Source organism: Vanessa atalanta, chromosome 6 (assembly GCF_905147765.1).
Source record: "Vanessa atalanta chromosome 6, ilVanAtal1.2, whole genome shotgun sequence".
NCBI classification, from domain to species: domain Eukaryota; kingdom Metazoa; phylum Arthropoda; class Insecta; order Lepidoptera; family Nymphalidae; genus Vanessa; species Vanessa atalanta.
In genome coordinates, this window is record NC_061876.1 from 1,927,114 (window position 1) to 1,945,233 (window position 18,120).

Below are 18,120 nucleotides of genomic sequence, written 5' to 3' on the forward strand. Positions count from 1 at the left end.
ATCGTACTTCATTAGTATAAAGATTGTACTCGAATTGTATTCGTAGTCGGTCCTGTACTTGTGGTTTGTGACATATACAGTCGATTACACCATATCACTGGTTGTTTTATTTCAACGCCAGAGGGAGTGAGTGTTATCCCAGAGACTAGTGGATCGAACACCATCTACGACGACGAGTCTTTTAAAAATTTTATGCACTTTAATAATAATAATCATTTAATTAAATCCGTTCGAACAAACCCGCTGACAACACGCTAGCTTATATACATAAATATAAGTTATTACAAAAATCTGATTGTAATTGCGATACAAAACAAATAATAATAAATTAATATAATGGTTGTCTTCGTTAAAGTGCCTTTTACCATATACAATTGTTTTGTAGGCCGCTATAAGTAATATAATGAGCTGAGATAACTCATAAATAATTTATAAGGTGTAATGTGCACGGATATCGATACTCTAGGTTTTTTGGCCCTTCCCCATATTCAGGCCTGTCCCCGGAATCCGATATTACACCTTGGCATAATTGATTTCATTGAATTACAAAATTACGATCATATTTTCTAGGAACACAACACATTTTTCCTCAAGTCGTCGAACATCCGCCTACTTCCAATCAATTATTGTGTTCATGATTTCGGTCTTTTTTTTTTTTTAATTATACCTGTATTATTTTACTCAAAGCAATTTAATGACGAAAGCATAATATAATATATTTTTGTACATTTTTTTTTACGAGTACAAATAGTTCTAGTTTAGTATGGTATCTGTTAGACAGAACATCTTAGTTCCCATAGCAGGTGGCGCATTATCGATGTAAGGAATGTCAAAGAAGTTTCTGGACAGCTCAAATGTACTTGAATTATAATGTCTTAAAGCTTGGTTGACATTTTCGTAAAAACAGAAGCAATATCATATAAATCCTTTTAAAAATGATATAAATACCAGAATCTGAAATCTTATTTTTTTTAAACCAATCTTACTGTCAATCGCAATGACAGGCGCCATTTTTTGAACCGAATAAAGATCGCGGTGATACTTAATTTCGACTTGATAGAATAATTATGATTAAATAACGAGACATTACATTATCACGCAAATATCAACTTGATAAAAGCATGAACTTATCAAACTTTTTTTAAAATTAAATGGTGTCAAAAGGCTGACTGTTTTATACACGATAGTGGTTCCTCCTTCAGAGATACTAGCACATTTAAGGAGTAGAATAACTGATGATAGATTCGATGGTACATAAAAGGGGTGAAAGTTCAACCACCTATTGTGCGTTAATAGTACCGTACCGTTAATAGTACCGTAGTAGTAATATCGTAAACATTCATTCATAAAACAAAAACGATTCTAAATGTTTCAATTAAATTAGACAAGCTATGCGTGAACTAATATAATAAGTACATAAACGGATAACAATAAAATTGTTATCCGTTTATGTACTTCTTATTTGATACACGCCCCAGTATCGCTTCTACATAGACTTTCATATTGAAGGTATATCATGTATTGCACTAGCTAAAATAATTGTTTTTGTGTACTATAAACCGTCTCGGGCGTACGCCGAACAACTCACCCTAGTATCCATCACAATCTAATGAATGGTTCAGGAACGCATACAAACATTCATTCTTATTAACATTGACTATTTAATTCACTTGTAATGGCTATTTTACCTGACCAGAAAACCCACCACATTTAATTCATTTATTTGAATAAATTAGATACATTTTAAATATTTTTTAAAAACCAATGTATTAATAAGTTCAAGTTGTTTTTTGAATAAAACACCACCTCCAATGTTTTCCTTTTATTAACATTACATTAGCAGCCTGTAAATTTCCCACTGCTAGGCTAAGGTCTCCTCTCCCTTTGAGGAGAAGGTTTGGAGCATATTCCACCGGGATGCTCCATTTCGGGTTGATAGAAAACGCATGTGGCAGAAATTCGTTGAAATTAGACACATGCAGGTTTCCTTCACTACCGAGCACGAGATGAATTATAAACACAAATTAAGCACATGAAAATTCAGTGCTTGCCTGGGTTTGAACCCGAAATCATCGGTTAAGATGCACGCGTTCAACCACTGGGCCATCTCGGCTTTCTTTTTATTATTCTTGTATATTAAAAAAAAAAAACGAGTTGATTGTCAACCTATACTGAATCAGCTGCTCTCAATACAGTCAATTATTTAAAAGAACCGAGATGGCAGTTGGATAAAACTCGTCGATCGAAAGCGAAGATTGCAGATTCTAATTTGTATGTAATTTGAATAAACTTTGAGACTACTCCTTAATAAAAGAGACTTTGAAGAGTAATACGATAGTTCATAATATAGCCTTATTAGCAAATCGCATGAAATACGCGAATATAAGGTTCGTTTATCATTTTTTTCTACTTCCATTGGCTATAAGTAAAGACGGGAATGACGTGTGAGTTAGAGGAGACGATAAAATGCACTCGATATATAGGTATACAGTTTGGTTATAGAGGTATTTATTTTTGCGAATTATAACGTAGCCTATATATTATTAGCGTAAGCTGATTTTTGGCCCAGTGATTATGGGACGATAGCTGCATGTAAAAGATCGGTTATGGTCTTATTTTGAAGAGCTCCAGCAGAAGATGTGCAGAAAATTCAGAAGATTCTTGATTGCAATTTATTAAATGGTTACGATTTAAGAAATAATTAATTATACAGAGCGGAAAAAACTTACTGGCCGGGTAGAGATCGGCGCTATGGCTGCTTAAAAAAAAAACCAAACGCGCGAACAGACGTCGTCAGCTTAAAATGAAATTAAATCAAAACAAAATCTGTCATAGGTTTCGAAATTCCTAAAAATACGTTGAATAAACGCGAAGATTCGCAAGCGACCCACTAGTTATATAATACAAAAAAAAAGAAAAAAAAAAAGCTTTATACAGAATTTACATAAGACATTTTAACGCATACATCAAATATTTATCGAATGAATAATCTTGACTAAAAAATTTATATGAACGTAAACAAATTACGCATGGTGTAACATTATACGATTTTTAATAAATTTCGTTGATACTATCGATAATGAAAACGAGCAGTTTGGTAAATAAATGAAAACTGTGGACGCTATTAAATCAACCGATTAACGCCAAGCGATTCAGCGCTTACGATGTATTGTGTATAGTAATTGAGTTTTCTTACAAAAAATATATTATTACTTCATGTGTTATAACGATCACCTTTATAAGTGTTGGGATTACAAATACCAGAAGTTACAATCAAAGTTTTAAATTTACATTACTTAATTCGCTTCACTCATTCAGTATGCAGTAAAATTTGTTTGTTTGTATGCATGGAGTAACTGATAATGATCAAATTCAATTAAAAAATTCATTAATAGAATATTCCTGAGTGCTATAGGGTAAAAATTATATTTATGTCATGAATATTAAGCGAGGTTACTAAACTATTATCGAACGAATCCGAAACAAACATTGCTTTGATTTGATTCCAAACTACATGCAACCAATAAATCCTTCGTTGCGAAATTGACGTTCGGATAACCGACTGAAACAATAACATTTTGAGTTTCCAATTTAAGAGCGTAGTTTGTAAGCGTAAGAATTTATTTTTGAACACACACATAGGTACTTTCCAATAATACAGTTGCATTATGCAGTGTATCGTACGCATCCCCGGACAGAATTAGTTGCTTGTTTTAGGTGCAACGAATAAATTAAATTTTCATTGCGCGTTCATAACGTAGGATTTATTAAAATATATTTAATTACGAGTAATGTATTAGCTATAAGGTTGTCACTCGCAAACACAATTATAAATTATTTGTTAGCATAGGGTGCGGTCAGAGTGCATTAAGATGCTTAATATACATTATGATTTTTATTGTTTCAACCGCATTTGTCTAACTACACAATTAATATTTTCTAGATATTTTAAGGTTGGTAAATATACCAAATAAGGGTGTAAAGAACATAAATTTTATAAATAATAATAGGTAAATATTAATCAAATATTTTTTTTAACTAACAAAAAACTAAAGACAAAATACTTTTTCTTGGTTAAACAAGTCTTTATTATTAAAAATTTAATTACGTATTTTTATGAAATAATTCAATTAAAATTATTTTATATTACACAAAAATCAGGGGGGTGGGTCGTTGATGGTATCTGGTCATGAAAGGTACTAAGTATAGCATCAATACAAAATGGAATGTGTATCAACCGTTTTTTCTTAGCACAATGCACTATTTTAATAAAGCATTTAAATAATTAGAAATTAACAAGACGAACTAAACGACATGAGTAATGGTATGAGTTGGCGTTCGTTTTAAATTTCGAATTTAATTACGTATTTTTATGAAATAATTCAATTAAAATTATTTTATATTACACAAAAATCAGGGGGGTGGGTCGTTGATGTTATCTGGTCATGAAAGGTACTAAGTATAGCATCAATACAAAATGGAATGTGTATCAACCGTTTTTTCTTAGCACAATGCACTATTTTAATAAAGCATTTAAATAATTAGAAATTAACAAGACGAACTAAACGACATGAGTAATGGTATGAGTTGGCGTTCGTTTTAAATTTCGAATTTAGAAAAAAAAAATAAGCAGGATAGTGTAAACATTACATTACATTCAGGTATATTCAGGTATTCACTATGTTTATTCTTACAATTTTGTACTTTTAATTCGACATTAGGGGAAAGAGGTTACCCTTCGTACACTTTTTAGATTTGATTTTCTTACTATGTGATTAATTATCGCATTTACCTAGTTTATGTACTTAAGTGTAACAAATATATTATAGTTTGTTACAAAAAAGTCCAAAACTATTTTAAAAAGTAAAAATTAACAATTGCATCAAACGACACTCGCGCCCCACCCTTATGCTAACTTATCTATGTGTGCGTAGACGTTTCGCGAAATTATAAGCCTCGGCTCGAAATAAAAACTGACGTGCTCTCACCCTGGGCTCTGGGGAGGGACTGAAAATTTATTGACAGAAATGTCGAATAATAAGTCAAAACCGTCAAATTATTTTCTCCATACTAAATAGTATGGACGACGAATGCCAAAAAGTAAGCAATATTTAAATAAAAATTACTATAATATTGTGTGATATAATAGAAATTGAACATGGTGAATTTATTATTTACACTTTTGTGTTCCCATTTAACCAAAAATACATGTATAAACTACACGCTAAATAGCTTAAAAATGTTAATAGAAAAGGTCGATTTCAGTATTTGGAGTGATGTTGACGATGAATTTACTAAGTTATTGATATATATTTTATAAATATGATCCGGTAAAACTTGAGATATATCTATTCACATACTGAATGTATTTTTTTATACATAATCAATGCTCCAGTTTCAAAATATTTTGAAAATAGTAAGCGCTATTTTAGCGTTCCGCAAGGACTGTCCTCTTAATAACGCTTATATTATCATCTTTATAATCATGTCTCGAGTAATATGCCTAATTTATTACATTATATACATATATCGATTGAAATTTAGAATTTTCTTACTCTAAAGAAGTTGGCATATAAATAGAAATACTGATTTTTCGGGAGATAAATCAATAAAACATTTTCATATCCAAGATTTGAACCAGAAGACGTTATAAGCCATAAGAATTATTAACATTATGTCCTTAAATATATATCTAAAATGTGAATTAAAAATAGTTCTGTATAAATCATGACCGCGTTGAATGGTGGCAAGAATGCTAGCAGCATTTCCACGTTGAATCGCAATTCACCAACCACTTCATTTTAGACTAATAGGGTAGGGCAATAATTTTACTAACATATGGAATTGTCGCAATCGAATCGAAATCGTTGCTGTCCAACCGTTTTTCGTTTCGTAAAAGATATAAATAAGTAAGAAACTTCTGTGAGGAATATCTAAGTTGGATCCGAATAGAATCGAGAACGTATCATTACCTTTTTCAGTTAGTAGATTCGATAGAGGGGCTTTATCGAAGTTAATAATCATGCAGAGAATTACCACATGATTGTATGAATTCAGTTTGATTTCGAGCGATTATTTTAAACGATCGATAATAAATAACCATAAAGAAATATCTGACGAAATTTAATGTCGGTCTCGTATAAAGTATCGTGTTTAAGGTTATTTTGTGAGTTTTAAAATATCAATTTGTCGTCGTACCTAGAACTTATTAAATCCAGTATTATTATGTTATTGGTAAATAATTATAGTAAGAACTTTTATGATAATATCGTAAAAATTCGTTTTACAAGCCTTAACTACCACTGTCTTCGTTCACGATGGTTAATACAGTTTTATTAAAAAAAATAAAATAATAATATTGTTTGTTAACTATGTATGTAACTAACTAATTAAGTCTAATAAATATAAATATGTTTGTCTAAAACATTCAGCTCTGACTTTTCAATTTAAATATTAATAGTAAAACATACGTCGCGTACCTTGTTTTGAATTTTCTCATCTGAGGTTTATATGACTGTAGTCGTAACATAGTATTAATTGCTATATTATAACTATGAAAGGCAAGTGCCTTGGTCACAACATAACATGACGTCTTTACCTATTTCATTTATCTTTTATAGAGTTTTCTAATACTTTGTAAAAGTTTTTTACATAACAGAAAAATGCTCAGGCAATTGAAAAGATTCAGGAAACTTATAATCATTTAGCATTTCACCGAGTTTTCTCATAGGGACTTCGAGCCAATAAAAATAAATAAAATTACAACCGTGCGAAGATGGGTCGAGTCGCCAGTTACAAATATGACTTCATTAATTTTAAAATCAAAACAGTGCCTAAGTTCTATTAATCATAAAATTTAAAACATTTTAATATTCGTTTTAAAACGTAACAAAAACCTTATAATTTTTTATAAGAAAGGTTTATCCCATGTCATTTTATAATCGATTTGGAATTAATCTTTTCTTGTTTGTATAAAAAAAAAAACGAATAACAAAGAGCGTTATTAATGGGGGTACTTTATTTATTTTAAGCGATTATTCGTTTATTAGGCTTCATTACGTGTTGAGACATGTTTACGAGAAATGATACAATTTAACATTTTTGCCGACAGAAATAAAAAAGGAGGTTATGATTTAGCTTTTTAAATTGTATCTTTCGCAACATTTGCGGCTATGTTTTTTTACATAACTTAAAATAAAATGTAGATTGTCAAATAGGCCTGTAGTTATTAGCGTTGTAAGAAATATTTACGATCTATTTTTAGGGTTCCGTACCTCTAAAGGTGCAAAGAAGCCCTTATAAGATCACTTCCTTGCCTTGTCTGTGTGTGAGTCCGTCTTTTCGTCAAGACCTCGTTTCTCAGCAGCGCATAGACATATAAAGTTGAAATTAATACCATATAGTGAGGTCTGCCGTCCTTGGAGCTGTGTAAAAATAAACCTTTAAAAAATCCGAAAGTCGTAAATTTCTTGTTCCATCAGTGTACCTATCAGTATTGTAACAGAGATGCGGAACCCTCAGTGCGCGAGTCTGACTCGCAATTAAACGGTTATTTTAAGTTAGCTCAATGAGAGATAATTGAATTAAGGTATATTTGAAATGCTATACAGATACAGATTCTTCTCCTTTTAAGAAAGAAGGAGTTGCAAGGCTTGGGACATTTAGTGTTTACCTTTAATATTCAGTGGTGTTTCCAGCAGAATAAAGGCTTCGGTGCGGCGATGCAAAGATAAAAAATTGGTCCTCTGCATTTATTAACAGATTATTTATTAAAATATACATATTATAAATAATGCTGTTTCTTTACCTGTGACTTTTGTTTTGTCATCTAATGTAGGTGATATTCTTAATTAAAAAAAAAAGTAATCAAAAAATGTCAAATATAATTATGTCAATTATTTTATGGTATTGCTATATTGAAATATAATCTAGTTGTTATTAATAAGTAAGTTTACTTTTTTTGGATGTTGCTCTTTGGGTCACATTAGGGGTCTTGGTGCATCACACCACCTTTCAATATGATTGCTACGCTACTCATAAAGTTCGATTCTTTAATTTGCCTAGTACCAACTTATAATGATTTGTATTAACATACATATTATTTTATACTACACATATTCGAAAAAGTAATAAAAATAAATGCATCACAATAAAATAAATATTAGATATTTATCCGAAAATGTCGACCTTTAAGTTTATTTTTTCCTTTGGGTAACACTTATGTTTGTTGAATAATGTAACAAGGTCCACCATTTTTCAACTTATGCTAAGATTTCGATACAAGATAAATAAGGATAATAAATTATTTTGCCTACACTGTATTGCTAACAAGGGTTTGGTAGCGACTTTATTTGATAAAAATTATTGCATTGTGCATGTTGTCTTTTTGGAGGTTATTTTTTAATGTAGACATTAAAAAATAGCCCCAAGATCATAGATGTTCATCTCCAGTAACTTAATGGACAACAAAACGAATACCCATATACGGATATTGCTATATGCTACTAAAGTCAAAATTAAATGAGTTCCCGGTGGCTCATCTAGGCAGATTCCACTCACTTGATATTGTACCGTTTTAATTATATCTTGAACTTCGGATGACCCTCCACTGGTAATATGTTTAAGTTTAAGTGCATTGACATTACCGTGTCAATAAATTTTGACGTTCAGTTAACAACCGACCTTGGCAGTCAAAAATATCTAATTATTTACATAACATTATCATTCTAGAAAAAAAACCGTTATTCGTTTAATGATCGTTACAGACATGTTAAGACTTACTAAGTAGACGATTATGAAAATGGATAATTTGTAATTCGAGGAAGATGTTTTCAAAAACTAGCTGTGTTGTTTAATAAGATCTCAATACGTATTTCTTTAAATTTTATAATTATATTTTTACATTACATTACATTAACAGCCTCTAAATTTCTCACGGATGGCTAAGGCCTGCTTTGGAGCATATTCCACCACGCTGTTCCAATGCGGGTTGGTGGAATACACATGTGGCAGAATTTCGTTGAAATTAGACACATGCAGGTTTCCTCACGATGTTTTCCTTCACTGCCGAGCACGAGATAAATTAAGCACATGATAATTCAGTGGTGCCTGCCTGGATTTGAACCCGTAATCATCGGTTAAGATGCTTGCGTTCTAACAACTGGGCCATATCGGCTCTTAGTCTTATTCTATTTAGTCATGTCAAATGTACACCTGACATTACAGGATTGTGTTCTGCGGGGAGTATCGAACGTTTTCTTAGAATAGCAGCTGATCTGAAATTTTATTTTTTAATGATGATGAGCTGCTGTATGTGACACATGTTTTCTCATCGAAGCTGATACTTGGGAAAGTAAAACCCCAGACCTGAGAAGTACAGTCATACATCTTCATCTTGTATACAATAGATTTGTCTCACATAAACAGTAAACATCAAACACAACTGTGTAATCTTGATTCTGTATTGTATTTTAAGCTTTTGACTAATACCTAACTACTTAATTAAATATTTATCAAAACCAAACTAATATGTACTTTATTTCTAAAATATTAGAGTTTATATTCAAATCGGAAATGTACAAAATGCTTATGGTATCAACTTTAATTCGTCATTATATGTAAATTATTTGCGAGAATCATTTCGCGAACAAGCTTAATATATGAGTCATGAAATAAGTCGTGATTTGTCACGTTTTGTTTTTATAAACGAATGTTTGTTTAGTGTTGAGGAAAAGCTATATACTTTATTGATTGAGAGGAATTCGATCTCGCTATATACAAAATACCATAATTCGATAGAACGGCAAAATTCGAAAAAACGGTGCAAAATCCAAGAACGAGTAATGTAAGTGTAGGTTTTAAATAAGAACCTAGGACCTCGGCATGTGAAGCCTTATATGTTAACTACTGGTAACGACTATCGAGACAGTTAATAATTTGTTTATAACATAAAACAATTCAGTATTATTTCGGGATGTTATTTAAGGGCGTTACGGTATCAAACGAACCCGTGATGACCCCAATGAGACGGAGGGGTCAATGTGGGATTTTTAGTGGGTATTTCGGTGTTCTGAGGCACACTAGACGTTCTCGACACCGGCGAATCCCGCTTCATGTGGGGGAAACGCGTAAAAACGTTATTCGTTATTATATTATAAGACCGCAAGTTGTACATTTCTTTGTTTTATTTTATAAAGAGTGACTGAAGTTATGACTTAAAATACAGTTGGATAGAAGAAAAAACACCGTGGCAACCCTAAATAATGGATAAGGGCAAACGAAAGATTACTCACATGATATTAATTAACAAAAACCAAGCGTTTTATCGGTCAATACGAACGTGTGCTCTTTAACAATACATCATTTTATCTTAATCGTGATTATAAATATCAGATATTTATCAGCTGTTAAAATCACGATAATAAATGGAGTATAATCACAGATTCATTGAGACAGCTACCGACGAAGTAAGACGCGATCGCTAATATACTGTTTGTCCGCCTTATAACATTGAACTTTATTTTTTGTTTTAATGGACTCATTTATATAAAGACACTAGGATTTTTATTTTTATAGGATTCTTTGGATTTTTTTTAACAAAAAAAATATTTAAATTTTACAGCCATATTAATGATTAATACATAAATAAATAATAAATTACCTATGGTATGTTTTCATGCAGGCAATTTTGACGATTTTTCTGTTTTGTTATTCAAAAGTGTGAGTGTTGTCTGTATCTATGTAACATGCGTTGTTTTTTTTCTCCGCGCATATTGTGATTACTAATTATGATTTGATAATTCTTCTACTTAAGTTGGTAGACTATTTAGTTTGCTATTTTCACTATGAGGTATTCTCAAAGATCGCAAAATTATGATCGATCAGAATATGTATAAATTAAGGACCATTAACCGGATAAAATGTTAATAATAACTGTAATTAAAGAGTAAATCGGCGGAGATGTAGCCATGATCTTCTTAACACTATCATTATCATAAATTCAATTTAACATAAATTCAATTACGGTGTACCTTAAAAAACATTTATTTCGTTAGTTTACAAATGCTGATTACGATTTAAAGGTTCTTTCAGATATATACACATTTTTTTTTATTGTTATTTAATTTTCTGTAAGATTAGTTGGGGGCCAAATTGGGCACCTGATTTTAAGTGGTAACCAATTCCCATAGACATTGGTGCTCTAAGAAATATTTACTACTTTGCGAACCTTGATCTTACGAGTATGTACATTGTGCCTGTAACCAGAACAAAATTTCGTTTCCCCTTGTCTACAATGGTAGACGGGCTCATTCAAAGCCCCAAAAAAAATTTTGTAAATTGGTTTGTTGCGTTTCTAATGTTGGTAAAGTATTGTATTCTAACAAACACTGTGTCCGCAATATTTATAAACATAACTGAACCTTATTTACCTAATAGCGTTTAAAAGAAATTATAATAATAATGATATTATGTATTATCAGAAGTAGAACAATATTTTATAAAACTTGACTTCCATTAAGTAGTTTATCGACTACAACTACAATTAATTTTCACATTTTGAATACCAAATATATTAATTTAGCATTTTTTTTTATATTAATATATTTAATATATTAATACATATGTATATATATATAATATAGTCTGGCAAACTTTAAGTTAATTAAATTTTAATCACTTGTTTTAGATGGAAATAAGGAGACGTGGTGGACCATCATTTCTCACATATTGGATATTTTTGCTGCAAGTAAGTAATTTACAATTCATTTCAACATAATCATATGTTATTTATACTCCAATTATATATTTAAAAGCTAAACGATTTTTGCCATAACGTTATCAAAATGTCCTGAAAATTTACCGAAAAAAATATTAATAATATTATATATTAATAATAAATCATTGTTTGGCATTTTTGGCAAAAATTCTGCCACATGTGTATTCCGCCAACCCGCATTGGAGCAGCGTGGTGGAATATGCTCCAAACCTTCTCCTCAAAGGGAGAGGAGGCCTTTATCCCAGCAGTGGGACATTTACGGGCTGCTAATGCTAATGCTTGGCATTTTTATTAGAACTGTCTTAAAAATATCTATTACAAAAAAGTCTGGTCTTTCTAAAAAGATATGTGTGATAGGTATTATATTTATTGCTGATGATTATTACATCATCATTTTTTGAAGTTGGTATAAATGTAATGTCTAAATAATTATGACAGCGTTTAACAACTGATATTAATCAAGAAATTATTTAATTTTATAAACTCATAAGGAGACAGTTGAATGGGTTAGATGTTGAAGTCCTGTAGTTTTATTGCTGAAAAACAAAGTAAATATCAAGAAAACTTTCCATAAAACAATACAGGTAGATTGAAACTCTGTACGTCGGTTTGTGTCGACCAAACAGTGTCGACCTCTATCAATCTGAATGAAATATTTCAGATGTTCAAGTTATAAACCAATTAATCCGATTTCCAGATGTTAGGCAGTGCTCGTCGTGGCGCAGAAGGACATGGTCGTCTTATGGACCCTCCTGCGCGTAATTCTATGTGGAGGTTTGGTTTTCCAAACCCTGTCAACTATAATGACAACGAACTCTTCTGTGGTGGATATGCCGGTCAGAATTCCTGTTAATTCAACTAATTTTAATGATACTTTAGGACCTTTCATTGAGAACGCCGAAGAGTTGATCTGGATTTATGCACAGAATTTACCGCTTGAAAAAATTACTGATAATTAATCTGTTTACGTAATTGTTAACCGCGAAATTTAGCTTAATTTAAAGCACGTGCGTGCCATATTTTGCTTTTGGTTCTAAAACCTAGTACATCTGCGCTCTTCGTCGAGTTTATTTAAAAGTTTATCTATTTTTCATTTCAATGCACATCACAGCCGCGGTTAACTTCTGCCGATCAAAAGCGCATAAATATTTTTAATTAGCATTACACAAAAAAGATTTTTTAAGTTTCGAAACGTTTGTTCACTAACAACATTAATAGTCATTACTGCTTGAATATATTTGTACATAGATTAAGACATCTTAGTTTTTTTTATATTAATTTAGTTTACTGAAGAACCACTTGACCGGTCAGTCGTGCAATTCGAGAAAAAAAATTACGTCAGCTCATAAGAAATTGTCTGGGTGACAATCATTGCATTCAGAATATTAGCAAACATTTTAAGGTTGTATATGGACAAGTAGTTTGCATTTAAAGTTTATTGTACTCTGTATTATCCGTTTATTTTTCAAGATATCAGAATACATTTGTTAAAAATGTCCTATTTTTTCGATAATAATCATAATTCTAATATTATTTAAGATTTATAAAAATAATTGCTAAACATATTCTACCGCCATATAATAAATATTTATAATTTATAGTACTGTACTCTCGTTTGAGTAATTATAAGCACAGATATAACAATACAAACGTAAAAAAAAGCAATTCCCTCGTCTACTAATTTGGTCCACTAAACTAATTAAGCGTGTGTTTAGTCCAGTGGGAGCAGAACTCAGGACGGTGTGGTGTGTGTGGTGACGCAGATAACCTCAATGAACCGCGGCCTCATGAGGCCGGAGGGATGTACGGCAAGGGCATCATAACCAGACACTACAGCGTTGGACAGGTGGAATTACATATTTTTAATTTTATAAGAATCAATTCAACCACTTACAAATATGATAATATTTTAGTTTAACTGCAGTGCTATTTTGTAAGAGCTCATTTTATGCAGAGCAGAGATGGCCCAGTGAAATGTATAATTTCTCAGTTAATTTAATCATCAAGTGCTTAATTTGCGTATATAGTTCATCTCGTGCTTGAAAATCTACTTGTTGTGTAGTATCTTCCACAAGTAAACCACCAGTCCGATTTGAAGAAGTAGAAATACGCTGCAAACTTTCTTTCGATAGGAGAGTCTGTCAGAGAGTGGAGAGTGTGGAGTATGGAGAGTAACGATGAATTGTCTGACTGTATTAGGCAAATGCTAATTTCGAAAATGGAATCTAAAATACTTTTAATTTACCCGAAGTGAGACCCCACGTCTTTCTTTCTTAATCGAGTATCGAGGGTTAAAATCAGGGCTTACACCATTCTGATTTTGTCTTTACAAACAATCTCGTCTTTATGTGCGAGTCAAGTAAAACATTGTGACTACAACGCGTCATTGGTTGAGTGTCAAATTTTGTATATCCGCCGATTTGCACAGCTGCGTGATGATATAAGCTCCAAACATTCTTTTTAACACGAGATCCATAACTATATTGGTGTTTTATTTGATTTTAGGAAATAGAAATAGAAGTGGAATTAACGGCGAATCATCTTGGCACATTTATACTAAAGCTCTGTCCGAACAACAATCCGAAACAAGAAGCGACACAAGAGTGCTTTGACAGGTAATAAAACGACCCTTTATTAACACGTGTTGCAATTTTTTTTAAATCTTTACGTATACACTACAATTTAATTAACTGGTTTAAATTCATGATTACTAAATAAATAAAAAGTAAATCTTAAAAAAAAACATTTAAATATGTGCAAATCGTGTCGAAATTAAGTTCTGATTTCAAGGGGTATTTTTTTTTTAATTTTATCGCTTTTCCAATAATATTTAAATATATTATATAATATTTAAATAAATTTAATCTAAGCGTATATATCCACGTACTATAATAAACGAAATAACTATAATTTTAATTAATATTACTCTCGTGTCATTATATAAATCGCCATTGAATTTTAGGTACCCGCTTTACATATCCGGAACACGAGAGGACAGATTCCTAATACCTCTAGATACTGCCAAGAAAGAACAATTCAGGTACCGAGTGAGGTTACCTCCTTACGTAACTTGTACGCAGTGTGTCTTACAATGGACATATTATACAGGTGAGATGCAAATGTATACATATCACTGTCAGGTCGAAACATAAATATTTAAAATTATTTGATCTTAAATAGCAGTATAAATGATCGATAAAATAACAAAAGGCGTTAAAGCGAAATGGATTTTTGCTTTCGATTGTATTTATAGTACCTAGGGCGGCAGATGAGTAAACTTATCATACCAGTTTGCCGATTTGCCTTCCCCTTACCACAGTAAGCGGCCATTACTACAGTTTATAGTCATTTGCAATAAATATTAAGTATCCTTCACGCCAAATTTTGGGACGTAAGAACTTTTGTGCTTTAGATTATAGTAGATCATTGACTTAAACCGAAAAACAACAAAATTTGACGGTAGAATAACTGATCGAGAGTGTTACCTACCCTGATGATGTTACGTAACACAATACTACCAGTGGCCCTGTATTTCAGAACTATAATCTATATTTATGTATTGTTGTACAGTGACGCAACATCCACACCGACGAACTTGGCATAATCAGCCTTCCCTTTTACTAATAATATTCCAATCGTTGATATCCAGGAAACATGTGGGGTATATGTCCAAACGGCACGGAAGCTGTCGGATGTGGTCGCTCTGAAACATTTAGGAACTGCGCGGATGTGAGTGTAGTGACCAGCACCGGTGGTCTTCCGCCAGCGTTTGCTGGTGACCTGCGGAAAGACAACCCGTTCTTGTTGTACTACAGGGACTATAACATGCCTCAAAACGTCTACCCTCTTGTTGTCAGGTTGGTGTTCAAAGACCTTGTTATATTTGTATATTTTAATATCAAATTTATATGTTTAAAATTGAAATGTATATATATCTCTTTTGTTAATTATTATTTATCGATTTATATTAAATATATAAAAATATATTGTTTAGCATTGTAAGTAGCGTTTACGTAGGTATTTTTATGTACTATAAGTATCGAATATTCATATGCTTAATATTTCAGATATATACAGAAAGGATTACAAAGAGAGAAATTTCGTGCTATTAGGTAAAAAAAGATAACGGCCTAACCAGATAATATGAAATTGTTACATGTTGGCACTGTATAAAATCACTGATTTTCTTTCAGCAACGATATATCTGATAGTGAAACAGAGACGGACGTAGGTCCTCACGTCATTAGGTATTTGTTTTGTGTTCTCGGAATGATGGGATTGGGACAATGGTGTCGGAAAATCCTCCGATTCTTTGGGACTTTACATGTTGTGAATAATTCTAATTTTCATCTTGTATTTTAGGTTTTTTATATGAAATGTGACTAACATATTGTGACTTATATTTATAATTCGGACTTCTTGTAAATTTTTCGTTTCTCTGTTCTATTGATCTATGTTGTCCTGTATATTTTGATAAGGTTTTTGTTTGTTGATATAATCTATCCTATAGTTGTATTGCAATTTTGAACTTTCGGTCTCTGTTCGATTTGGTAGCATTAATCATTTATCGCCAAATTGATGTTCATCTAAGATATTATCCAGTATTCATTTAAGTCCAAGGAATGTAGATGTTAATAAGGCGATAATGTACCTTTTCATATGCACGATGGTCTTATGTTTCTCTAAATGTAAATGTTCTTTGGTATACTGAAATATATTTTGGTATATTAAGGAGTTTCTGATCTACTGGTGAAATTTTCCTGACACTTATTATTGTTATCTAACCTTATAACTGATAGAAATGTATAAAACTTGAACGTAATCGATACTATTAGCAGATTATTTAAGTGCGGCCCTAAATATTTCTCTTCCTTATATTTTTAGCTCAAATGAAATTGTTCAACGTTACTCTTCCATGCATGTAAAAATCTTTTTAAGGTTTATTTTTTCTTATTGCTTTTTAAATAATTTCAGAGATCAAGTCTGTCTGCCATCTCTTAGTTACCGTGTAATACCTGGAATGTTAAGCTGGTGTCAGACTAACTGCCTGCGGTACCCTCCCAATTGTCCTGAGAATCTGTGCCAATGCCCGTAAGTATTCATAACAGCTCTAACGTGAATTTTTCGAGACCAAACCCAGAAAAAGTCACCGGAAAACTTGAGGAACTGTAAGGAAGTCTGCATATGTTTGACGAAATTTAGTCACTTGTGTATCTACAAACCCGCATTGGAATTCTGTAGACGAATAAATCCCAAATCTACTCCTCAATAGTCGAGGAGGACTTTGCTCAGCAATGAAACATTAGCAGGCTTACTTAAAACATCATAGTAAAAAACCTTCGAAAATTAATCACACACATTATATGGCGTAAAAACAAAATTTGATTATGGTTTCGATAAATTGAAAATAAAAATTATATTTCAAATAAAACTGAATTCATTGTTCACGATTACTATTTTTGTGAAACAGATCTTCACATATGGAACAAAAAATCATTTAAATATATGTAGTTTAAAAGTATCTCTTGAAAACAATCCCCAGACAAGTCTGCGAAGCAGTTGGTGAGTTGGAGGGTCGGGAAGGTGCCGACGTGTACTGCATGGACCAGTGCATCGTGTATCCGCCGCGCTGCCCCAAAGATAGGTGTCGCTGCTATTAGCATGAAACTGGTACCAGTGGCGCCCAAAACTGAAGCTTGCAATTGTTTGCAAAATGCTCGTAATTACCGCGCCGTACTTAATAGCGTCCTTACTATATCGTCTTATCCTTTTGTCCATAATAAAATTCTTACAATTATTTTCCTTAATATTTCAATGACATTGCAAGCACATTACATTTGATTGATATTATCTATATAAATATCATAACTGGCTATCTAAGACAAAACTGGAAAAATAAAAAACATACACGACTTATTGAAAATGAATGATTATTTAAAAGCAACTTATTGAAAATATCTTGTCGATGAAATCCTTCCTATGTTTGATTAATATAATAAAACTATAAATATTATTAATTTGCGTTCCTCTTCAATATTTATCCTTTGTTTTATTGAATATTCTGTTTTCTTAAAAGTTCTATAGACCTAATGTACAGCTGTATATATTATACGTAATTCTTGTAAATCAACAATACGAGATTTTATATCTATATTTTATGTTTGGTGTTGCCACGCGTACTTATGAATAAGGATCTTTGTACAATATAATAATAAATATTTTTAATTAAGTCCTGTTTCATTTGAATATTTTGCATGCCAAGATATTGGATAACTGATATCAAATAACCACCTTGCTAGGCAGTTAAAGAAGTTGGAGGGTAGATTCAGATTTGCAGCAATCGC

General features: G+C 31.8%; 1 protein-coding gene across 1 annotated transcript in view; it reads left to right on the forward strand.

Moving 5' to 3' along the window:
* LOC125064994 overlaps positions 1-17,944 on the forward strand; it is a 72,281-nt gene extending 54,337 nt beyond the window's left edge. The window contains exons 2-9 of the mRNA XM_047672370.1: positions 11,687-11,746; positions 12,474-12,612; positions 13,492-13,622; positions 14,282-14,391; positions 14,739-14,884; positions 15,426-15,633; positions 16,751-16,867; positions 17,319-17,944. Coding sequence (XP_047528326.1) covers positions 11,687-11,746; positions 12,474-12,612; positions 13,492-13,622; positions 14,282-14,391; positions 14,739-14,884; positions 15,426-15,633; positions 16,751-16,867; positions 17,319-17,436 — 1,029 coding nt within the window. The 3' untranslated portion in view covers positions 17,437-17,944. The remainder of the gene's footprint in view (positions 1-11,686; positions 11,747-12,473; positions 12,613-13,491; positions 13,623-14,281; positions 14,392-14,738; positions 14,885-15,425; positions 15,634-16,750; positions 16,868-17,318) is intronic.
* The last annotated feature ends 176 nt before the right edge of the window (positions 17,945-18,120 follow it).